Source organism: Schistocerca piceifrons, chromosome 11 (assembly GCF_021461385.2).
Source record: "Schistocerca piceifrons isolate TAMUIC-IGC-003096 chromosome 11, iqSchPice1.1, whole genome shotgun sequence".
In the NCBI taxonomy this organism is placed as follows: Eukaryota; Metazoa; Arthropoda; class Insecta; order Orthoptera; family Acrididae; genus Schistocerca; species Schistocerca piceifrons.
The window spans coordinates 132,520,486-132,545,776 of NC_060148.1; the positions used below are offsets into that span (position 1 = coordinate 132,520,486).

The following is a 25,291-nucleotide window of genomic DNA, read 5'->3' on the forward strand; positions in this document are numbered from 1 at the left end:
CTCAAAGGATTATATCACGTGCACATTTTTAACGTAGCAAATTAGGTGGTGAATGTTTTGAACTGTGGTTGCAACAAGTATCGCTAGAGGTTGGGTGAGAACTACGTCCTTAACAATACTGAAATGTTCAAATGTGTGTGAAATCTTATGGGACTTAACTGCTGTCATCAGTCCCTAAGCGTACACACTACTTAACCTAAATTATCCTAAGGACAAACACACACACCCATATATGACGGTAGTATCTGTTTCCGAAAGAACAGTTACCGTCGATGACTACGCAGCTTTACTAGAATGAAATGATAATTAGATGGACACCCTAGCTGCAAACAGGCGTTGATATACTTCATTGATGACATGTCAAAAATGTTTGCCCCGACCGGGACTCGAACCCGGGATCTCCTGCTTACGTGGCAGACACACTATCCATCTGAGCCACTGAGGGCACACAGAATGGTGCGCCTGCAGGGACTTATCCCTTGCACGCTCCCCGTGAGACCCACATTTCCCGACGTGTCCACACCACTACATTCGTAGTGCGCCTAATAGATGTTTGCCCATTATACTCATTACGACATGTCTCCAATGAAGTATATCGACGCCTGTTTGCAGCTAGGGTGTCCATCTAATTATCATTACACACACACCCACGCCCGAGGGAGGACTCGAACCTCCGCCAGGACCATCCGCACAGTCCACGACTGCAGTGCCTTAGACCGCACGGCTAATTCTGTGCGGCGTTAACAGTACTGTGATAACTTTGGCAGGTAATTGCGTGGTAACTGTCTCTTAATGTGTTGTGTTGTGCATTGCTTGTTGTTTTCTTTTCTAATTTGAAATAAGTGCAACCGATTCTGGTCTGTCACAGATTTGGAGTACCTACCTTACAGCACCAGAAGAGATCGCCCTGCGGCGGCGTGCCAGTTCTGCAGTAGGCCGCTGCTCTGTGAGGGGGAGAGGTGGGACTCTGTTCCCCGTACCACTCCTGTACCCCAGGCATTCAAAATTCATTTGTTTACGCTTGCGTCCATCTGCCAGTGTAGCCTAAAGAGCTTGCACTCTGCAGTATAGCAGTTGGAAAACAAAATCTGTAATGTTTTTTGACTGCTGAAATTCTTCCCAGAACGTCAAAATATAGTTACCGTACATACGGTTCTACTTCAGCAGTCTTGTCAGTTCTATCTGTGTATTGTCAAGTGTGGGTCCCACAGCTATGAATGCATTCAGTTCACCAATGGGAAAATGCTGTCACTTCTACACAGAAACTCGTTTTTGAAAGCTTAAATACAGCCAAGTGAAGACAACAAACAGCATTTTGGAAGAAAAAGGTGTTGGAGTTTTTGCAAAAGCAGACATTCCAGTCAAAAAGTTCCCATTCAGCACTTTTTCTAACTGTCAGTTTCAAAGAGCTAAGGCTATGTTTGTCTTCACTCATGTAGCGTGGCAACATTTTAAATTAGTGCATCTAATCACTTTTAAATTAGTGCATCTAATCACTTGAGAGTGAGATATGCAAATTTTGCCAAAAATAGATGCGAATTTTGCCAAAAGTAGATGCTACATTTTCCGATACCTAGTAATAAATCGAAACTGATGTTGATACCCTATGCATGATGGGAGGCTGGATGTAGAACTGTTGTTTGCCAGTTCTTCCAATTTGTGCAGTAATGAGAAAAATGTATAGAAAAATTGCCTCTTTATTTCAATCAGTCCAGCTTTCCCTGTCCTGTATGTAGTTGTGCTTGTAAATACTCTGGCAACTTTCTAGATGTGTAATTTTAATAGACGTACAGAAAAAAAGTTGTTGTTGGGATAATGTACAGTTCGTGACATAAATATGTAATGAAAGAGTTTTGTTACTTACGTAAAGGTCATTGTCTTTCTCTTCTTTAACTGAATTCAGTTTCCCTCTAATATGTGGATGCAGCTCACTGATCTCAAAGGTTTTACTACACTCTTCAGTACACAATTCACTTCCATGTTTCACTTTGTAGCTGCTATTTAGATGAGACGTATTGTCTATCTTAAGAAAATTGGACTAATACTCAGGAAGACGTATTACTCAAGGGCCACAGCCCAGATAAAAATTACGTCGTGTGACTTTGCGTTAGCTACTGACTAGTGAAAACTAATAATGTGCATTTTGTTCCAAATATTAAAATAAAAAAGTAAGTTAACAACAACTGTGAAGCTTCAGACCTGAGGCAGTGTGGTGTAGCTACAATTTTGGAAAATGCTATTAATACAGACAAAATTATTTCTGCAAAGCTGACAGTATCTTAACTTGTTTCGCACAAAAACTGGAGAAGAGAGTTTTATAACTGAACCACTCAAATAAAATATCAGTAAATTATTATAAGTGGATTTTCAGTTCCTGGAGATTCCCAGAGCTTTTTTAACATACAGCCACTTGCAAGGAAAGGTAGGATTTTTTGAGTGACTGTTTGAGGTAAGTTGAAAGCTGTAGAAACCGACCGATATTCATGTCGGGCATTTCCATTTTCAGAGAGATCGACCCGGACAAGATATTCGCAGAAGCGGAGGACGCGGCAGAGAGCCGCGTGTCCGCGGTAACGGCGCCGTCGTCGGTCGCGGGCGCCGGTGGCGAGAGGCGGCCCTCGCAGGTGTCGAGGTCGAACTCTGTCGGCGGCTCCGGCTCCGCCTGCAGCTCCTCGGCCGGATCTTCTCGGCGAGGCAGCCACGCAGAGCAGCAGCGCGGCGGGTCTCACGCTCCGGGGGTGAAGCGGTCCGTCTCGAATGTGTACGCCGCGCTGCAGGACGTAGCTGCGCGGGAAGAAGCACGCGCCAGAGGTACCGCACTCTCGCACCTACCCGGGTTCCCGAGATCCTCGACACGTACCAGAGGATCCCAGATTTTTCGCACCTGCCGGGATGCCGGTGTTCTCCGTTCCTAGGAAGATGTAGAGCTGCCGCACATCTGTACGGGTTCCCAAATTCTCCATATCTACCCAGTTTCCCAGATTCTCCTTGCCTTCGCCTGGGTTTCCAGATTCTGCACTCCTACCCAGCACCAGTACTGTGCCCCACGTAATTACGACACATCTTCTACACTAGTATCTAGGATTGTGTTTACAACGCATTCTCTTTACCATCCCTCGAACTGATTTTTGACGATAACTCATTTTGTAATCTGTGCCCGACTATTCTGTATCTCTAGAGATTGGCCATCTCCAATTTTCTTTATAGATGCAGCATTTGAAGATCAGTGAAGGACATCTGTTTCTTTAGGAGTATTGACAATAGATTGCTACTTACGACATAGCGGAGATGTTGAGTCGCAGTTAGGCACGATGAAAAGACAGGTAAACAAGTTAGCTGAAACAATGCCCCTCGAGTAGACGACATTTCCTCAGAATTACTGATATCCGTAAGAGAGTCAGCTATGACAGAACTTTTCTACCTGGTGTCCGATGTGAAATGGGGGAAGTACCCTCAGACTTGGAGAAGAATACAATAATTCCAGTTTGAAAAGAAGCACGTGCTAACAGGTGTGAATATTATTGAGCTATCACTTTGTCATGCTTTCAAAACACTGGCATTAATTATTTACAGAACAAAAAAAAAAATCTGGTGGAAGCAGACCTTGGGGAAGTTCGGTTTGGGTTGCGGAGCAATTTTGAAACATACAAGACTATACTGACCCTACGAATGATCTTAGAAGATATGGTAAAGAACGGCATACTTATGTTTATAGCTATTATAGACTTAGAGAAAGCTTTTGAGAAGTTTGACTGGAATAAATTCTGAAGGTAGCAGGGGTAAAATACAGGGAATGAAACGTTAGATACCAATTGTGCAAAAACCAGACAGCACTTTTAAGAATTGAAGGGCACTTTAGCCTGTTTCCTATGTTGTTTAATCTGTACGTTGAGGCAGGCTGTAAAGGAAACCAATGAAAACTTTGGAGAAGGAGTTAAAAGTTCAGGGAGGAGGAATAAGAACTTTGAGATTTGCTAGTGATGATGTAATTCTGTCAGAGACAGCAAATAACTTGGAAGAACAGTTGAATGCAATTGCCAGTATCTAGGAGGATATAGTAGGAGCACTAAAGAAAGTGAAACAAGGGTAATCGAAAGTAGTCGGATTAAATCATGGGATGGAAAACAAGCATTCTGAACAAGAGGAATTTGTTAATGTGAAATGTAAGTTGAAATGCAAGAGTGCCCATATGATAGTTTGTAGAAGTTGGGGGCAACAAACCAGGGAGGGGGGGGGGGGAGGGGGTGAATTATTTTTAATATTTTGATATACAAATGGTGACTTGTAAACTGTCATGAAAAAGTTCCAGTTCCAAACCTGTTAAAAACCTACGTAATAATGACTTTTCAATGATTTTCTTGAAGGAAAAACACTTGATTACATAATGTTTTTTCCCTTTCCCTGAGAGCTGGAGGAAGGGAGGGGGCACGGCCCCCTTGCCCCCTGGTATGGGTGCCATGGTTGAAGCTTTAGGAAGCCTGTCCTGAAGGCATTTGTCTGGAGAATAGCCTTGTATGGAAGTGGAATGGCAATAAGCAGTTTGGATGAGAATAGAAGCTTTTGAAATGTGCTGCCACAGAAGAATGCTGAAGATTAGACGGGTAGATCATGTAAATAATGAGATGGTACGCAGTAGAAATGGGGATAAAGGAAATTTGGGACATAACTTGATTAAAAGAAGGAGTCGGTCGGTAGAAGACATTCTGAGACATTGAGGAATTGTCGGTTGGAGGGAAGCGTGGGAGTTAAAAGTAGCAGAGGGAGAATGAGAGAAGTCAGTAATCAGTTTCAATTGGATGTAGCTGCAGTTGTTATTCGGAGATGAAGAGGCTTGCATAGGATAGTGGGGAGAGGTCCATCAAACAGTGTTCGAACTAAAGACCACATCAAAACCGTGGAGAAATTTAAGAGGGTCAGTCTATAAGGTGCCCTTATTTCTTACTCAATCAGTTCATCTGATCTTCAACATTATCCTACAATGCTGCATGTCAAACGCTTCCAAGCATTTCACTTCTGCCTTCCCCCATCATCCATATTCCACACCCAACCGATTCATAAATTGGTCACGCCAGTGTGCATTTCTCCCCAAATTTACAATGGTTCGATGCGTACAGATTTTGGTAGCCGAGTAACATCAGCTGACCGAAGAACTGGTCACATAGGACTAGCCTAAGATTCTGTTGCCATTAAACTTTCTTCCGACTGTGTACATTTAACCCGTCACTTGTAACACTGTTGGTAATGCAGACACAGCAACAGTTGCTGGAACTGGATGACTATCTAGAATGGGAGTGACCAACCTCTGAGCTTACCTGGACCACATTGTAAGAAGAAAAGTGTTTTTGAGCTGCACATAATATACTTACTGTTAGCAATAAGCACTTGGGAAGGGGGGGGGAGAGAGAGAGAGAGAGAGAGAGAGAGAGAGAGAGAGAGAGAGAGAGAGAGAGAGATGGGATGGACCAATGAGAGAATGGCATTGTGTGGTGGGAATTTCAGATTGAAAATATTCAATTTATCATAACTACACAAATGGAATTTGATGGAATTATTATTATTATTATTATTATTATTATTATTATTATTATTATTATTATTGTTTTTACCAGTTGTGTGATGACAGATACTGACTTCTTGGGGTGCATTGATACTTGCTTCGGGCCACATGCGGGCTGTGGGTAGGACACACCTACTCTAGAACAATCTCTCTTGTACCTGTTAGCCTTCTTTCCTTTCAGGAATGAAATTTTTGCTGCTAACTTCATTTGTGAACGTTCTGTGTCTTCCGTTTGCAGGTGCTGTGGAGTCTACCAATGAGGAGGACAGTGGCTCGTCTCAGCTGCAATCGGTGCAGGTGCGGAAAATATTTGTTCCTCGTTTAGTCTGTATGTTTTTTTTAAATTCTCGCTTGTGTAACAATTTTCATTTGGTGGCTCAAAGAGGACGGTTGGAGTGGAACAAATCCTAATTACCAGACTGTGTGACCGCATTCTGGACTTACTCCAAACCTCTCCACCGGGCCACCTCAAAAGAGAGCGTGTGGTACTCAGCTGAGATCTGTCCATCCAGATGGTAACATTAAAGCAACAAATCCCCTTGTTAGTCACTGCGCGGGGGGGAGGGGGGGGGGCAGCATGTGTTTCAGTGGCAGCATTCACTCACTCCAAGCCTCTCAGTATGTAGTTACCAAAACAACACAGGCGCACGCCCACCCTCTTCCCCCCCCCCCCCCCCATGCACACATACATCTTCATTGATAGTCTGCAAACCACTGTGGAGAGCACGGCAGTGGGTACTTGCCATGGTACCAGTAATTACCGTATTTACTTGAATCTAAGCCGCACTCGAATCTAAGCCGCACCTGAAAAATTAGACTCGAAATCAAGAAAAAAAATTTTCCCGAATCTAAACCGCACCTGAAATTTGAGACTCGAAATTCAAGGGGAGAGAAAAGTTTTAGGCCGCACCTCCAAATCGAAACAAAGTTGGTCCATTGTAATATGAGACACAATTTAGGTCGAATGAATGACGATACAGCTACAGTAGGCTCGAGTCGTAAGCTTAGCAGTTAAGCTTTACTAGGTAGCCATTGCTATGCGTCACACACTCCGTCCGTACATATACGGGTACCTTTCCTTTTTCACGTGCTTCGTCTGGTTTGAATTAATTGCTTATTTTGCTTTGATCTGGTAAGTGCCGTTCTGTTTGTTATAGGTGTTTGCGTCACTCTAAGCTGAAAATGCATTACTGTACTGTGTCATGAATTGTTTGTCGCATTCTGATAATGAGTGTTTATGGCCTGTCCCTGCTCGCGGCATGGCTTGTTTTCGTGCGCGCTACCACCACTTACAATTAAAAAAGAGAGGAATTGTTTCATTAGCAAACCAATGGCAAGAGACTGCTATTTGTTGTTACTTACACTGCTGCTTACTTTGATAATGATCAACAAGAACCAAATAATATATTGCTTTTGATAGAAGACGTTCTGAACGAGAGTTTAGCGAAAATTTTTCTCCGTTTGAAAATCTTTGCAGACGCCTCTTTAGTACATTACATTCTGCACAGAAATTAGTCATCTTAGATTTAAAAATCTAGTCAATTGTCGTGCTTCATTTCTGCCTGCATCACTATTAGGCATAAGAATAATACGAATATAAACATGACATGTTATGTATATTCTTCTGCGTTTGGTGTTGTCTCACCCTAGTTTCGTAGTTTATTCGGCAGATAGGATTTAAATGATATAGCAGCAAACACGAAAGAATACTCGGCAAAATGTTTATATTCGTATTATTCTTATGGCTAAGAGAATACTGTATGTGGTTCACAATTCATAAAAGTTCCTATTAGCAACCATCTCTTCTCACAGGTAGGAATAAATTCAGAACGTAGTGTTGGCCATATTGACAAACATCCCAAACAGTCTTGCCAGTCGGATTTTCGTACTACATTGAAATGCTGCTACATTCGAAGATGAACGATACGGAATTTGTATTTACTTCGTTGGATAATGTATAAAATGCAGTGGTCGAAACTCGGGGCGGAGAAGAAGGCTTGTCTTCCACCCTTTTTTTTTAATTTATTTACTGACGCGGAGATTTTTGCGCCAGTATTTATCTTTGTGCTGCAAAGCATGCCTATGCAGCGCTACATATATTCGACGGCAGAAGTTATTTGTGGCGGCACCTACCAACATTTTTCAGAACTTCCGCTTACTTTGCACTCGATTCTAAGCCGCAGGCGGATTTTTGGATTAAAAAAACCGGAAAAAAAGTGCGGCTTAAGAGTCGAGTAAGTACGGTAGAGCTTCTTCTAATTCCATTCACATATTGACTTAAGGGAGAAAAGCAGTTTAAATGTCCATTGTGAATGCTGTAATTGGCCTAAGCTTGTTCTCACAAATCCTGTGGTAGTTGCACACGAGGGCTCATTTAAAACCGGTTTTTGCAACTTTATAAGCAGGCTTAATCAGTAGAATTTGTGTCTGCGTGTTCAGTTTCCTCAGTACCTCAGTCACTGCCTTGTGCATGTCAAACAGACCTGTGACCATTTGTGCCACCTTTCTTTCTATACATTCAATACCCTCTGTTAGTCGTATTTGGTACGGGTCAAACACTCGTGAGCCACATTCTAGGATGGACCGCACGAGTGATTTGTAAGCAGTCTTGTTTGTGGACTGTTTGCATTTCCCGGGTATTCTACCAATGAACCAAAGTCTGTCACCTGCTTTAGCTATGATTTAGGCTTGCATTTCTCAACCTTCCAGTACTTGCGAACCAATTTTCAGTTGTAATTTTTATTGACCCCCCCCCCCCCCCCCCCCCCACCCCTCTTCCTCTCATGATAACAGTATACAGGGTGAGTCATGAAGATATGCAAATATTTTAATATGTTGTTCTTCAAGTAAAAATAAAGAAAAACATATAAACATAGGTCTGCAAATGTTTAGTTACGGAGTTACAGCAAATAAAAGATTTTTCCTCAAATTTAGCAACTTCGCTAATATGAAGCCATTGCAAAACTGAACGAGGTTAAAGTAAAGCAGAATTTCCGCTTATTTTGTTGTTGTTGGTCCGGTGAATCTAATAAAACGTGTCCCATACCTGTATGTGTAGTAGTTTTCCAGAACATCCAGAGAAGCAAAGATTATTATACAAGTAAATTTGTTTACTTTTCATTAAGAATGTAGAAACGTTTATGCCATTGTTGACAACCCTTAGTGAGTTGTTTCAGTTGTTTCCTAATCTTGAAACAGAGTTATTTTTCTGTATTGTTCAATGAAAGAACATAATAACATTAGTGTATTTAAGTGAAACTATATAGTAACTGTTGTAGTTTGTAGATTATTTATAAAATAGGGATGCCTTTCAAATTTGCTTCTCTGGATGTTCTGGAAAAATACTGCAGATACACGTCTGGGGCATGTTTTGTTAGATTCACCAGGTCAATAACAACAGAATAAATGGAAGTCGTGCTTTACTTTAACCTCGTACAGTTTTGCAATGGCTTCATATTAGTGAAGTTGTTAAATTTAAGGCAAAATCTTTTATCAGCCGTAACTCCGTAACTAAACATTTGCGGAGCTATGTTTATATGAACTCTTTTCTTTAGTTTTACTTGTAGAATAACATATTAAAATATTTGTATATTTTTGTGAATCTCCCTGTATACAGTGTATCCCAAAAGGTACAAATACGGTTTAAATGTATTATAGCATCCAAACTAGTTAAGGTATACACAATGTTTGGCTTATGTGACACTATCACTCGGAGTTTTTGTACCTTTGGAGGTATGTTATGTTATGTTAACTGGGGACCTAGAAACGATGGAGAGGCTCAGTCCCCGCCGCAGCCGCAGTGGTCCACAACCCCACGACGACTACCGCAGTCCACTTCACCCCTGCGCCGCCCCACACCGAACCCAGGGTTATTGTGCGGTTCGGCTCCCGGTAGACCTCCAGGGAACGTCTCACACCAGACGATTGTAATCCCTATGTTTGCTTGGTAGAGTAGTGGTGGTGTACGCGTACGTGGAAAACTTGTTTGCGCAGCAATCGCCGACATAGTGTAACTGAGGCGGAATAAGGGGAACCAGTCTGCATTTGCCGAGGTAGATGGAAAACCGCCTAAAGACCATCCGCAGACTGGCCGGCTCACCGGACCTCGACACAAATCCACCGGGCGGATTCGTGCCGGGGACCGGCGCTCCTTCCCGCCTGGAAAGCCGTCCGTTAGACCACACGGCCAACTGGGTGGGCACCTTTGGAATTTCTCACAAAATCCAACATATCCATGTTGCTCCAAGTGTGGGTAGAGCAAGAATATGGACTGGATGTTGTGAGTGGCCGGCTTTAAATGGTGACATTAGGAATATACTATAATCTCCTACATATCACTCAGATAGGAACCGTGAAAATAAGATCAGAATAATTCAGCGTCCACAGGGACGTTTAGACAGTCATTCTTCCTGTGCTCCATATGTGAATGTAATGGGAAGAAACCCCAATAACTGGTACAGTGGGATGTACCCTCTGCTGTGCACAATGGTTTGCAGAGTAGTAACAGTAGCAGTAGCTTTCTTCATCCGTAGATATCTTATTACAAGAATATAGGACATGTCAAAGTATTTACAAGTTAGACCAATTTAAAATAAGCTAATTCGAATACACGTACAGTTACAGACTTCTAGTTAGGCACAATCATTAGATTTACTCCTTGTGTACAATACTTGGCGTGAAGCTGTTATGTGGAATGTTGGATGTTTTATAATTGTTATTATTATTATTAATTTGTGTAACTTTTTTTAACCAAACCCCTACTATGTTTTATCTTAGTAATCCTTCAGTGTGCAAAATGTATTGCATAACAGGCACTTTTTAGCTGCCTTTTTAAATAAGTGTGTTTTTGCAATTTCTTTAATCTCTTTTGGTAATTCATTGTACACTTTACTTCTTCGTAGAAAATCCTGTTTTGAGTTTTATGTTCATTTTTTCTTCGTAAGTGCAAGTTTAGTCTACTAGCTCTGTCATGGACAGAGCTGTTTGTGCAGTAATTACTAATATCATTTTTGATATGTACAACTGACTGGTAAATGTGTTCACACGGAGCAGTTAAAATCCCCAGTGTTTTGGAAAGATCTTTTCAGTTATAGGTTAGGTGTAGATAGATGGTTTAGGAATTGTTCCTCTTATCAAACAATTCAGATGCAATCCTGTCACTGTTGTGCGCTATTTGTGAGTGCCGTGTGTCCCCTCCTTTGTGGGATTTGTGGTGGAAGAATCCTCAGTTAATGATGTCAGTACGACCATTCTCGTGATAATTCAGAGAACTTCCTACTCGGTGGTCGGCAAGACTCGGCTTTACTCGGTTCGGACAGAATGCTCTTACTCGGAGTTGCCGTACTGAAGTTCACTCGCTTCTGGAAGCCCAGACGATTCCTATTCAGTGTAGGCTGCAGTTTCATATTATTTATCAGTATGGGAAGTAGAGAAATATTTATTAAGTTTGAAAAATTTACTTCTGTCTCTTAAGTGTCAATAAAAGGTGGCAGAGCGAGGGAGGGGTAGGTTTGTGTGAAGAGTTTCCTGACTGCTTCACATTAGACAGAAGAGCTCTAGCGTTTTTTCCTGGCAATCCTCACAGTTCACGTTTGTTGTTGCAGGTGCTGCGCAGCATACTACCCCAGCTGAAGACGACACCAGAGCGGGAGCCGTCCAGGTGAGCAGCGTACACCACAACCTGCCAGTTGCTCGCTGCAGGCAGATTAGAGCGATAATCGGACTCCTCGTCGTAACAAGTTCGTTTACTCAGCTCGAGACAGTGAGGAAAGTGCCCATTGCGTCATGAGACGTTACGAGAGAGACGAGATTTGCAGAGAGCCCTGTTTGTGGGACTACGAAATCTGCATTCTGATATGAGCCGATTCGTACGTCACTTCTCCCAGACTAAATCTTGCATCGCTAAATGTATACGGGACAGACCCGAACTACACCACCAAAAGTTTTTGGTTAAGTGACTAGTGGCTTGTTTTAGAGTAGTCGTATAATTATTATTTTGTTTATCAGGTTACCCTCCATTCAGAGGCTGTTGCACTCAGCGACTGTTATTTTTACTTGTAAATAATAGATTTCAGCTATCAGTCGTCCTTCGAAATTTTTATTGGCAGATCTAGATTTCAGCTAGAAACTAGCCATTCTCAATGCTGAGAATACAACAGGTACATAGTTAGATGATGTCATAAAAAAGTTGCAATTAATGGCTTATCTCATATGGTTTACATATTACATTCCACTATCATTTTTGATCAATGCATGTAATGCCAGGCAAATGTCATCGAACTGTTCGTGCAGATGGTTGTCGTCTTACAGACGTCCCCATCTGTTGACTCGAGGATCGAGACGTGGCTGCACGATCCGTTACAGCCATACCACTATCATTTTTTATCAATGCATGTAAAGCCAGACATTACAGCTGCTAGTTTCTAGCTGAAATCTAGATCTGCCAATAAAAATTCCAAAGGATGACTGATAGCTGAAATCTACTATTTACAAGGATTATTTATTTGGTTTGTTTCTGTGGAAATGGAGCGAGCTACTGTACCTGTGCCGGTGAAATGTTGCACTTGACAGTTCACGTCATGTCGAGTTAGGTCGGATATACTAAAACAGCAGCCTCCCTCTACATAACAACCGATAAAGTTTTCCATTCTCTCGTAGATGAAAGCTATCCAGCAATAACAGGGTATATAAGAATTAGTTTTTAAGTTGCTAGCACAGTGATAGCAAATAAATAACAGTATAATAAGATAGATATAAGCGTAGCAAAGCACACGCATTCATTGAAGGAGCAAAGAACTACAGAAAATAAGGATTAGATCAGACAATGTGGTGCATAGTCTAAAAAACAAGTAACTGAGATTTTTAACTTCTTGCTCGATACGAATTTCCAGCGTGGTGGAATAATTGTAGGTCAGCTACTTCTGTTAATCAGTACAACAAAAAAACTGGCCAAAATTGCAAGTTAAACTTTTTTTTAAGTTTACTTGATGACTAGTTTTTGGCTGGTACCCATTTTCAGATCATTGTAACAAATAGTCAAATTGGTATTTCTGAAAACGCAAAAACTGTGTCAAAAATGTGCAGACAAACAGTTACTGAGAATACTGATTATCTGTATTGAAAATGGGTGCCAGCCCGAAACTAGTTATTGATTCAATAAAAAAATAGTGAAATTTGCAACTTTGACTGGTTTTTTATTGTGCTGATTCTCGCTCTGGGTTTGATAATGACAATGATGCAATAAATAACTGATACTCCTTGCTTTTCTATCACCAATTTATGGGACAACTCCATCCACCACCCAATCGTACAGTTGTTGAAATAAGTACCAAAACCTTTTTCATTACTGAGACAAAGTTCTGACCGTGATCCCAATTTTACCGTATCCACCACTATCTGAATATCACTCCTTGCAAGCCTTCCAAGAATTCCTCACATCCAGCATTGCTTTACAATTCTTCCTCAGGTCCCTACAACGTAACCCTAATCTATCCTCTCCAGAACTCCAGACTAAGCGTTCCTTAAAAACTGATGACTCCATCATCATCCTCCCAGCGGACAAAGGATCTACCACTGTGGTACGTGACTGACAGGAGTACGTTATAGTAACTTTCTCGTGGAACTCTTTGATTTGGTCCGTGTTTGCAGAGAGAAACAGTAATATGGGAATTGTTGAGTCACTGTAACACATTATTACATTTTTACTTCTCATTTTTTGAAATACAGTTTCTGTGGATACTTTCATACTACCTTAATTATTGTACGTTGGGGCATGTTTTTAAGAACTGTTATCACTCTTAGCAGCATATTTTGTGTGCTTCTTCTATTGTCGTTTTTCTCAGCATACATCATGGCGTGTGCAACTGTGTGAGGGGCTGTTAGTATATGCCTAAGTGGAGTTTCGAATATGATGTATACCGAGACATTGTAAGTACAGCAAGTAGGAGTTCCCAGGAGAAAGGAAATATGATTTAGATGTCTGCATGCTTCCATTATCTGTGAAGTCTCAGGTCTGCATCATGCATCAACACAGGTAACTTGGAGCTCTCTGCACCTTCGGAGCATGAAAAAGGCTGTAATGTGCAGTCACCAAAATGTACAACATGAAACACACAGTAGTGAAACAGAACTTAGACACAATCAAAAGGACTGTGATGTAGAAGACACACAGCACATACCATTGACATTTGCACTGCTGTGCAGGTATTTTCAGTGCAGTACAGATATTTAGCTGCATGAATCCCTTCAGGAATCCCTTGTACCAAAATACTCGGAAAATATTCCTGAATTGCCTCTGTATTTGGGGATGTTGAGAGGACGCGCGTGCGTGCGTGCGTGTGCGTGCGTGTGTGTGCGCGCGCGTGCGCGTGTGTGTGTGTGTGTGTGTGTGTGTGTGAAGAGGAGGGGCTGGGGGGGGGGTGGATGGAAAAATTACTGTGTGTGGGTTTCCCCCCTCACCCACACGCTCGCACACAATTTTTTTCAGTGTGTTCCAATCCATAGCTGAATATTTGTCCTTTGTGAACCATACTGCTCATGGACTTAGTTAATTTTCTGTTGTGTTGCCCTAATTTATATATTTAAAAAATCTTTGTTTCTGTCAGCTGAAAAAATGTATCATTCTAATTTACTTACTATTTGAGTTATCAGGAAGATCAATTCGTAGTCTACACTTGTCCTTGTGATAGGTGGGGTGAGAGTAATGTGCTCTTAATTTTTAACTGTCCCAAATTTATTCCTGTTTCCTCCTTGAGGAGGGAGCTATTAGTTCTGAAAGCTGTGATTGTGTCGAATACGTCTACGTTGTGTGTGTGTGTGTGTGTGTGTGTGTGTGTGTGTGTGTGTGTGTGTGTGTGTGTGTGTGTGTGTGTGTGTCTGCAGCACTAAACATTTCAACTCCGTGACAGTAAGTATTGGCCAGAAATTCTCTGTTGTTATACATTAATACGGTGTATAAAGATTAGTAGAAGTACCGGGTGATCAAAAAGTCAGTATAAATTTGAAAACTTAATAAACCACGGAATAATGTAGATAGAGAGGTAAAAATTGACACACATGCTTGGAATGAAAAATTATATATAGACACACATACAAAGCCACAAAATTTCCGACAGATGGCGCTGGACAGCAAAACGTCAGTAGCTGCTACTGTGACGGGTGAGAGGTACGCCGATATGTTACAGAATCGCACCATCCCCAGTCTGGCTGATAAACACCTGCTGGAATGTACGATGTTTATGCAAGATGGCGCTGCACTCCATACTGCTAGACGCGTGAAAGATCTGTTGCGCTCGTCGTTTGGTAATGATCGTGTGCTCAGCCGCCACTTTTGTCACGCTCGGCCTCCCAGGTCCCCAGGCCTCCGTCTGTGCGATTATTGGCTTTGGGGTTACTTGAAGTCGCAAGTGTATCGTGATCGACCGACATCTGTAGGGATGCCGAAAGAAAACATCCGACTCCAATGCCTCACCATAACTCCGGACATGCTTTACAGTGCTGTTCACAACATTATTCCTCGACTACAGCTATTGTTGAGGAATGACGGTGGACGTATTGAGCATTTTCTGTAAAGAACATCATCTTTGCTTTGTCTTCCTGTATTATGCTAATTATTGCTATTCTGATCAGATGAAGTGCCATCTGTCAGACATTTTTGAACTTTTGTATTTTCTTGGTTCCCATTAAACCCCATGTCATTCTAAGCACGTGTGTCAATTTGTACCTCTCTATCTACATTATTCCATGATTTATTTAGTTTTCAAATTTGTACAGAGTTATTGATCAGCCGCTAGTTTCTTGATAATTTGTAGCTGCAGCTTCAAAGCTTTTTTTTTTTCTCATCAGTCTACTGACTGGTTTGATGCTGCCCGCCACAAATTCCTTTCCTGTGCTAACCTCTTCATCTCAGAGTAGCACTTGAAACCTACGTCCTCAATTATTTGCTTGACGTATTCCAATCTCTGTCTTCCTCTACAGTTTTTGCCCTCTACAGCTCCCTCTAGTACCACGGAAGTCATTCCCTCATGTCTTAGCAGATGTCCTACCATCCTGTCCCTTCTCCTTATCAGTGTTGTCCACATATTTCTTTTCTCTCCGATTCTGGGTAGAACCTCCTCATTCCTTACCTTATCAGTCCACCTAATTTTCAACATTTGTCTATAGCACCACATCTCAAATGCTTCGATTCTCTTCTGTTCCGGTTTTCCCACAGTCCATGTTTCACTACCATACAATGCTGTACTCCAGACGTACATCCTCAGAAATTTCTTCCTCAAATTAAGGCCGGTATTTGATATTAGTAGACTTCTCTTGGCCAGAAATGCCTTTTTTGCCATAGCGAGTCCGCTTTTGATGTCCTCCTTGCTCCGACCGTCATTGGTTATTTTACTGCCTAGGTAGCAGAATTCCTTAACTTCATTGACTTCGTGACCACCAATCCTGATGTTAAGTTTCTCGCTGTTCTCATTTCTACTACTTCTCATTACCTTCGTCTTTCTCCGATTTACTCTCAAACCGTACTGTGTACTCATTAGACTGTTCATTCCGTTCAGCAGATCATTTAATTCTTCTTCACTTTCACTCAGGATAGCTGCAAAGCTACGGCATTAAAAAAATAACAGAAAATGATTTTGGGTTTCAGTAGCAGCAGTGAAGGATCGTGTGCGACGGCAGACGCCTCGGCAGCAGTACCGCGGTCGGAGCGGCCACCGGAGGACTCGCGGAAGACGGCGGGAGAGGCTCGGGTCACGGAAGTCGGCACTAAGCCGCAGCCGCAGCCGCAGCCGCAGCCATACCGGCCGCCGGCAATCAGCTTCGCCTCTTGGGGTGAGCGGCCGCGCGACCGGGCCGTCTCGCTCAAGGTGGACAGCGACTACCGCGTGGGCGGCGCTCACACCCAGGTGAGGCGGCAGCTGGCGGTCGTCCGATCTCTTTGCCGTTCTGACCCGGCACATTCCGGGAGTACCCTATTTTCACAGTACGCGGGGAACTGTCGAAGCTGCGACACTGGCGAGAGAGACGAGTAACAATATTTTAAGCGCAGTAAGAAGAATAAGCGATGGAATTTGTTGGCGGTGCAGGGGTATGCTGGGTGTAAACCTTAACGCACGGAGCTGTCACCTCTGGCAGCGACGAGTTTTCTGACCTGGCCGAGCACCGAATCGTACTTAGCTCAGGTGGCACACGCAGGTCCTTCGTCGTGTGCCGCTTCGAACCCGTTCCAGAGTACGTCAGCTGTGGCGGTTGGTGAGTGTGGCGTGCCAGACTGTCGGCAACCCGTGAACGGACGTATCCGTACGGTGAGGGTGCCGGAGGATGGAGGACGTGCCAGTCGAAGTGACGGTCGGGTTGGCACGGGTGAGGTGCGATCTTGTGATACCTTGTTGAAAGGTGCCTCTGAAACACCTGTGACGCAGCACAGAGCTACCGAGTTTGACACGTTTCCAGATTACCACCTGCACAAACTGGAGGTGACTATTGTGTACCTGTAGGTATCCGGTACCGTCACGGGCTGGCCGAGGAGTAAAAGTTTAGTATAGGGCCAGTGGTGTACTTAGGTTTTGTGCAGAAATGTTGTCAGCACTTGCCGTGAGGTGTGATGTGAGCGAAAGATGATGTGTCAACTGTTTGTGTTGTGCAGCCATTGAGAGAGCTGCAGGCAGATGATGTATTTTGAAGTAATATATTTGGAAGAAATGGTGCAAAATTGCTGTAAACGAGGATTAGAAATTTAATTTTTCCTTGTTTGAGTGACATCAGTTTAAACTCTGCCCATATCTGCAAACCGAGGACATCATCTGAACCTGTGGTATATTTGAGAAAGCAGTGATGTATTTCTCTGCACTGTGTTGCTACACAGTCAATCTGTGAAGCACATTAAGTAAGTGGATCTGTGTATTTTAATTATATCGTGGGAGGGGGTAGGTGGAGCACTGTTTATTAATTAAATCGTGGGAGGAGGTAGGTGGGCAATGTTATATTAATATATCTAATGAGCACCTCTGTTATGAACGAACATTGATCTGCCTGCTGTCTCCCACGATTTAAGTAAAAAACATTGATCCACTTATGCAGTGTGCTCACATAAATCAATTGTGTATTTATTTCACTACAATATTTTATACTTTTGTGTCTCTGCAATTAATCTGTGAGACATGCACCAACATTGGTCTCACTTTATAGCACTCACTGCCACAATCAAAAAATATTTCTCATGAATCTTGCTAACACACTGAAAACCAGCAGATAAGTTAATGGTTTTAATTTTGGTGCTAGACATATATTGTCTCTCTTCTCACCTCGCATTGGTGATGTCAAAGATTTGTCCCATCAGCTGCACAAAGGTGATGCGTTGCTAACCTCTGAGCTGGATAAGCACTGCCGTGGTTGCTTCTGGCCCCGATCTAAGCTTTAGCCAAACCGGGCTGGTATGACAGTGTCAAATGCGGTGTGTCGACATTCGTTCTCCTCGGAACCTCTCCACGTAGACGCGTTGCTCGAGCGAGGTGCATTACGTGAAACTAGAACTCGCTCGGAAAAACGTTGCGGCACCACTCGCGTGGTGGGTATTGTCGTGTGACGCAGCACTTCTCGACTTGGTGACATATCTCGGATAATTGCAGGGAGATGAGAGGCAGTCCTCCAAACCGAAGTACTTCTCGCATTCCCCATTTTTGAACTAAACACTTCATTCTTTGTAATGAATCGAAGGCTCTGTAGCATTAGACCACCGGCAACACACGAATCTGCTAGAGTTGCATCATTGCTATTCCCGTGTATTGCTGCGTGTACGCCTCGGCAGTCTCGACACTCTGATGTGGGCCCTGCGTGAAACTCTACCGAATCGCGCCGGGTGACGGACGTGTTGAGAAAACACCTGTTTGTGAGTGTGGATGAAAACCTGTATTAAAAGCTACTTATTAGGACTCAATATAAAGCAAATTATTAAATGGCAATAACAGTGACGACGGGTGGTAACAGAGCACGCTCGACAGAAGTAATTTAACAGTGGCAAAATGGTCAAATATTTATGTTCAGAATGGAATGGGCTAGACTCCTTTACTGTTTTCATTCAGTTGTTCCCAGAGTGAGTCCACTCGAAAGAAATGAATGGATAATAATCCTATGGGTATGTGAAACTAAAAAGAAATGAATTTAATGTTTTCATTGAGTAGCTCACACTAACTAGTTTCAGTCAAAAGAATGAATGAATGATCCAGCCGTCGTGTGAAGCTATAACCGACTGAACTGATTGTTTTCATTTGCTCGTGTCATTACTGGGGTGTACTCACTCTGTTGACTTGTCACTGGCTCTTCCCCTTTTTATCCAACCTGCGCAGAAGTTTTCCCACAGTCTCACCACGCTTATGCTGACAAGAGAGAACAAGTTTGGCTTACATGTAAACTCAGGGTAGTTGTTGAGAATAATTTTCTTCCCTATACGGAGCATATCCTTTGTAGAATTGGGTGTTAGCGAGAACACTTTGATTCACGTACGGATTCAGTTTTGTTCTGTAGTGTGATGTGTAAAAAATTAATTGTAGCAAATTTGGCCGCTTCAGTTCAAAAAGCTTTCACAAATGTGTTGTGTGTGTGTGTGTGTGTGTGTGTGTGTGTGTGTGTGTGTGTGTGTGTGCCAGCGTTGGTAGCTACTGCATCGTAGTGGATTGTTGCAGGCACAACAAACCTCACAAGAACCTCAGACTGCCAGTGCAGATGCTACTGCCGACATCGCCAAAGCTCCCACGCTCGACGGTGCGGTACCGGAGAAAAAGCCGGAACCGGTGACGGCAGTGCCTTCCGGACAGAACGTGCACGTCAGGAGTGGCGAACCGGCACCTGCACTTGCGCCACCAGCTGCCGCCAAGGTGGAGCCCACGGTGATCAGGATATCGACTGCGGAGCCCAGGATACGCGCCGTGCAGCTGAAGTCGCAGCCCGCTCCCTCTGGGGTGCAGAGGTGAGGGTGTCATTTCGTACAGAGGGTAGGCGAGTACCTCTAGACTGGGACGCGTAATCTGTCTCGTGCGTGTTGCCGTCTCGGATGTTTGTATCGTGCCTTTGTCCTCTGAACGTGATATTCATTCCGTATCGAGTCTTCTGGGCCATCTCGGATTTAGGTGAAACTTGGCATAAGAACCTTCAACATCGCAGTGCGTCAGCAATTGTTGGTTAATATATTAAAATACTAAAAACTCGCCTCGATTGTGAAAAAAGCACCTAGTGTTAAGTGTTTTGACCATTTGTAGCTGCAGTTTATGGCGGGTCGCGGCCCATCGAACATAGGCCGGTGTGAGGTGAAGCATACATCATTAAGTAAAGTAGTGGTTTTGAGTTTGTACTATGTACTGTTAGAGTTTTCCTTTTCTTTTTCGTGTATAAATGTATAGTTATGGGGTTCTTTTAACCATTGACAAAGGTGTTCTTAAGCACTTGCGGGTTTTATTGTTGTTCTGAAGAAGGTTTAGTTATCTATGCTGAAACCTGGGTTAACACTTAACACTAGGTGCTTTTTTCGCAATCGAGGTGGGTTTTTAGTTTTTTAATATAGAAACTTGGCATATTTGTTCTTCCTATGGAGTTGTAAAGCTCCTCCACATACTTACGCAATTAATTTTGTGGCTATCAGACTCGAGTACGGGAGCTTTACGGTGAGAACATTTCGTTACTAAGTAAACTTGACCGTGTTGCCCTCTTATAATTTTCAAATACTAAAGTTCCTCAGTCATGAATTGGAAAAATGTCACTTTGAAATAATAACAGTACAAACCAATATTACTCATTTTAAGCAATGTAAACTCCAGGTTGGAATGTCAACAAGGTAGGAAAAGATACTTACCATAAAGATGACATGGTAAGCTGCAGACAGGCACAATTGAAAGACACTTACACACAAGTTTTTGCCACAATCTTTGTCAGAACAGGAAAGGGAAACAAACAGGTGCAATGTCAGGAGGTTGTCGGGCAGGGTGTTGGGGAAAACAGAGCAAGGAAAGAAGGAGCAGGGAAAGAGGGGGGGGATGCATTGGCAGAGGATAACATACTGTCCCAATACTTTCCACCCAATAGTTTCCACTCCCTCTGTCCTATCACCTCTTTCTCAACCTCACCTCCCACTCTCTTTGTGGTCCACTCTCTGCCAGTGCACCTGTCCATCTTTCCCAATTTTTCTCCTTTCTCGCCCCCTTTTTCCCCAACACTCTGCCTCACAGCCGCCTGACACTGTGCCTGTTCGCAGTCTAATCCCTGCGCACTCTGAAAGCATTCCTCCGCCCTCCCCCAGCTCTGTGCCCCACCCGGACTCTGCTATTTCTCCCCCTTCACCACCCCTCCAGATTTTTGCTTCCATTTCACATGACAGTTGCATTCTGGTCCAAGCTGCTCTGCTGGAGTTGGCAGTAGTGTGTGCTTGCTTCTGTGAATGTATGCTGTTTGTGCCTGTCTGCAACTTGATGTCTCATGTTTATGGTGAGTGGCAAACTGTCAATTCCTACATTACTCTCTGCTACATTTCTCTGTTTTAATATCTGTTTGACATGTTACACATTCAATAACAACGCTTAGGTTTATCCCCTCCGGTATTAACTGTTAAGTCTCATTTCGTACTCGTTTCTACATTAATTTACCGGTTTCTCAATGTTCACAGAAGCTGTATAATATTTGTTCAAATTTCAATATGTCCCCCTAACTGAATTTTCTTAATGACAACCACGACGCTGTTTCTTTCCTCTAGTTTCACAACTAAGCCCGTGCATATTTCAGCAAATAAATTGAATCGTACATTACTTTTACCCTACTGACTGACGAATACCTCAATTTGCAATAGACTCTTTAGCGTGTTTTTCGGACAGTTTACATGTGATGCAGTTGCGTGCGACTGCCTAATAAAAATCTCACGTGACAACTTCCCACTCACATACGTGCATGTCACCGGTAAGGCTTGGGCATTGTTGACATCAGTAGTGAGATAGTGCCACCATCGGGAAAAGCTGCTCACTGCCTCGAAAATTCGAGAAAGCACTGATGACTGAGGAGTGTGATTCACTGTATCAGATTACCAAAGAAACCAGTACTTCTTACAAGAAAAATTAACTGTACCAAATTTCAGCTTTTAACCTCTCTCTTACCATTTTACTGCACTTCCGCTTAGGAGGTCCAGCAATTTTTAACATTGTGGTGATTTAAAAGACATTTGCTAATGTTTTAAAAGTAAACTACCATTTGTGTGATAAATAAACTGTGTGAAATATGGTGGTTCTGTACTCTGTGGTAAATGGACTGGAAGAAAATCCCCCTAATACATGCTAGTAAAACAATCAAGATGTGAAGAAATGCATACTTAAATTTTCGTATTTTGTTTTGTAAAAAAAGAAATGGTGCTTCGTTACATCAAATATAAAGGGGAAGGGCACAGTTACTTCAGAAAATGAAATTAAAAAGGTTTTTGCTCCTTTTGTTTCTTCTTGTTTTTGTAACACACAGTAGTTTTTAATTTTGCCTTTAGAACATAAAGTAAACTACTGAAATTTTCAAAGGACCTCAAGAATATAATTTTGACAAAACTGAAAGTGCTTAAACTCATAAAATAAACAAAATCAACCAAATGTATGCAAAAAATGTCAAAATACGAGGGTTGCTCAGAAAATAATGCACTGCATTTTTTTTTTCTGAGCCAACAACAATGCTACGAATGTGAAGTGTTACATATGTATTACATGAAGTCTGCTGAATGACCGGGCCAAGTTTCCGTCACTTGCGACAGAGAGCGTAGCTGCAGGACAGTTTCAAAATGGCATCTGTACGTGATGTACGTTACGAGCAACATACCGTCATTGAATTTCTCACTGCAGAGGAAGAAACTGTGGGGAATATTCACAAATGTTTGTGGAAAGTCTATGGAGCATCTGCTTTTGACCGAAGTACGGTTAGTCGCTGGGCACGGAGGGTGAGGTCATCGTAAGGCAGTTCGGCGGAACTCCACAGTTTGCAGTGGCGGGAAGACCCGTCCATGGCTGTCACACCTGACGTAGCCACCTCGGACTTCCACTTGTTTGGGCCATTAAAGGATGCCATTCGTGGAAGACATTTTGAGGATGATGACGAGGTGTTTCACACAGTGAAGCACTGGTTCCGCCACCAGGACAAGGATTGGTACCGACAGGGCATACACGCACTTGTTTCCCCGCTGGAGGAAGGCCGTAGAATGGAATGGAGATTATATGGAAAAATAGGGTGTGTAGATAAAACACCATTCCTTCGTGTGTGTGTGTGTGTGTGTGTGTGTGTGTGTGTGTAATTCTCATTATGCTCAATAAAGAATTCTTGAAGAAAAAAACGCAGTGAGCTACTTTCTGAGCAACCTTCATAATTAATTTTGTTAAACATCTCAGCTTACACATAATCTATAACAGTAACATTTTTTCTGTAAAGCACTCATGACTCCCCAGAAAGCTGATGCTTTAGAAGGTTTAGCAACAGCAAGTGCATTGCAAATTGCAATTGAACAAGTATCCTCTCACTTGGGGCAATGGAATTACAGCAAAAGTCCTGAAGATTGCACAGATCCCACGGTATCATCATCTGCTGTTGTATGTAAGTGACTGATTATGCCAGTACCACAGAATGAAATGTTAAGAAGCTACATATCTAGACGGTATGAAGTTCTCTTTGCCTGCACGAGACACCAATGAATATTATTTTGAAGTGGGCTCCACATTGTTACTGGCACTCTTTGCTTCCAAGTTCACTAAACAATCTAGTGGCTTAAAGTTATGGAAACTTACACTTGCATGAGGTGTCTGAAGTTCCCCAAAATGTTCACTCGGGTCACAGTGTGTCTGATTTACAGACGCTCCAGAAATAAAATGTTAAGGAGTATCATTTGTGTTATCACACTGTTAAAAATGCCAAAACATTTAAAACTTTGAAGTGCTGTAAAATGGCAACAGGGACAGATAAAAAGCCAAATCTGGCACAGTTACTTAAGTTTCAACAGAATGTGAGATGGCGGATGAGAAAATGCATTTTTCCCGGTCAAATTGATATGGGATCACATGGAGGCAACATTGACGGGTAATAAGAGCTACTGGATTTGATCTTGAACATTTGCCGTATTCTAATTCTTGGTGCACTTGTGTGTTTGTCCTCTGTGGAAATCTGAGTGTTATTCTATTCATCATAGAATTCTTTACCAAAGTGACTGACTTTATTTGGCAAAGAGACTGCAAGGCATACACACATAAAATACAACACATCCAAAAGACCATCCAATTATTTTGATACACTGAAATATTACAACCACCCACTTAGTAGTGTGCTGGTCCACCTTTTGAATGAAATACATCGATTCTGAGTGACAAAAATTCAGGGGGGAGGGGGAGGGAGGAATGTCAAAAATTTTGATGACCAATATTATATGTGAAAGCTTAGTTTTTTATCAAAGCTATGCTCTATCTATATTAATTTAAAGCATTAACTTTTCATATTTGTCTGTTCCCACTTCTTAAACAATGACTGCATTACATGTCACATGCTGTGCATATCTGCTGTCATTGACTGTGAGATCATCTGATGTGAGCTGTGATTGGCTGGCAAACAGCACATCACACAATGCAGTCTCTATTTCAGTGCTGCAAAAGCTGCTGTGCTTTGTTTGGTGAAATTTGTGTTCTGTAATACTCAAATGTGCAGTATACTTGATGTTGCATCAAAGATATTTCCAAAACACATTGCTTTTTTGGCTGGATTTTGTTTCGTAAAGTGCCAGGAAGTTATTTGCCAGTGTATAAAACCTTTACTATTTAAAGAACTGATAAATTCTACAGCACACACACACACACACACACACACACACACACACACACACACACACTTTTTCCCCAGGCAAAAATACAGTATGCCCAGGGTGAAAGTAAATATCTTCTCTGTTAACTGACAATACAATTTTCATAGGAGCTGTAAAATTTATCAGTCCTTTAAGTAGTAAAGGTTTTATACACTGGCAAAGAACTTCCTGGCACTTTACGAAACATAATCCAGCATAAAAGCAATGTGTTTTGGAAATATCTTTGATGCAACATCAAGTATACTGCACATTTGAGTATTACAGAACACACACACATACACTTTTTCCCCAGGCAAAAATACAGTATGCCGAGGGTGAAAGTAAATATCTTCTCTGTTAACTGACAATACAATTTTCATAGGAGCTGTAAAATTTATCAGTCCTTTAAGTAGTAAAGGTTTTATACACTGGCAAAGAACTTCCTGGCACTTTAGGAAACATAATCCAGCATAAAAGCAATGTGTTTTGGAAATATCTTTGATGCAACATCAAGTATACTGCACATTTGAGTATTACAGAACACACACACATACACTTTTTCCCCAGGCAAAAATACAGTATGCCCAGGGTGAAAGTACATATCTTCCACGTTAACTGCATGTATTACTATGAGCAGACCTCAAAGTTCTGATTTCTTCCCCATGAACTTAAAATCGCTTTCTCCATTTTTTTCCTTTACTGCATGCTCAGTGCAGAGATGGAATAATGTTGGGGATAGGCTGCAATCCTATCTCAATCTCATCTGAACTGCTGTGTCCCTTTTAAAACCCCTACGACTGCAGTGTTGTGGTTTCAGTGCAAGTTGTAGGTAACTTTTGACTCCCTGTGTTTACTCATAGCTACTGTAAGAAATTATTGGGCATGTGTTCCATACAACAGGACCAGATAATCCG

At 42.2% G+C, this 25,291-nt stretch overlaps 1 protein-coding gene across 1 annotated transcript in view; it reads left to right on the forward strand.

Annotated features, from left to right (window-relative positions):
* The window catches only part of LOC124719797, a 393,830-nt gene that overhangs the window by 352,109 nt on the left and 16,430 nt on the right, over positions 1–25,291 (forward strand). Inside the window, exons 17-21 of the mRNA XM_047244992.1 lie at positions 2,507–2,811; positions 5,796–5,854; positions 11,161–11,216; positions 16,197–16,455; positions 19,231–19,514. Of these exons, the coding sequence (XP_047100948.1) occupies positions 2,507–2,811; positions 5,796–5,854; positions 11,161–11,216; positions 16,197–16,455; positions 19,231–19,514 (963 nt within the window). The remainder of the gene's footprint in view (positions 1–2,506; positions 2,812–5,795; positions 5,855–11,160; positions 11,217–16,196; positions 16,456–19,230; positions 19,515–25,291) is intronic.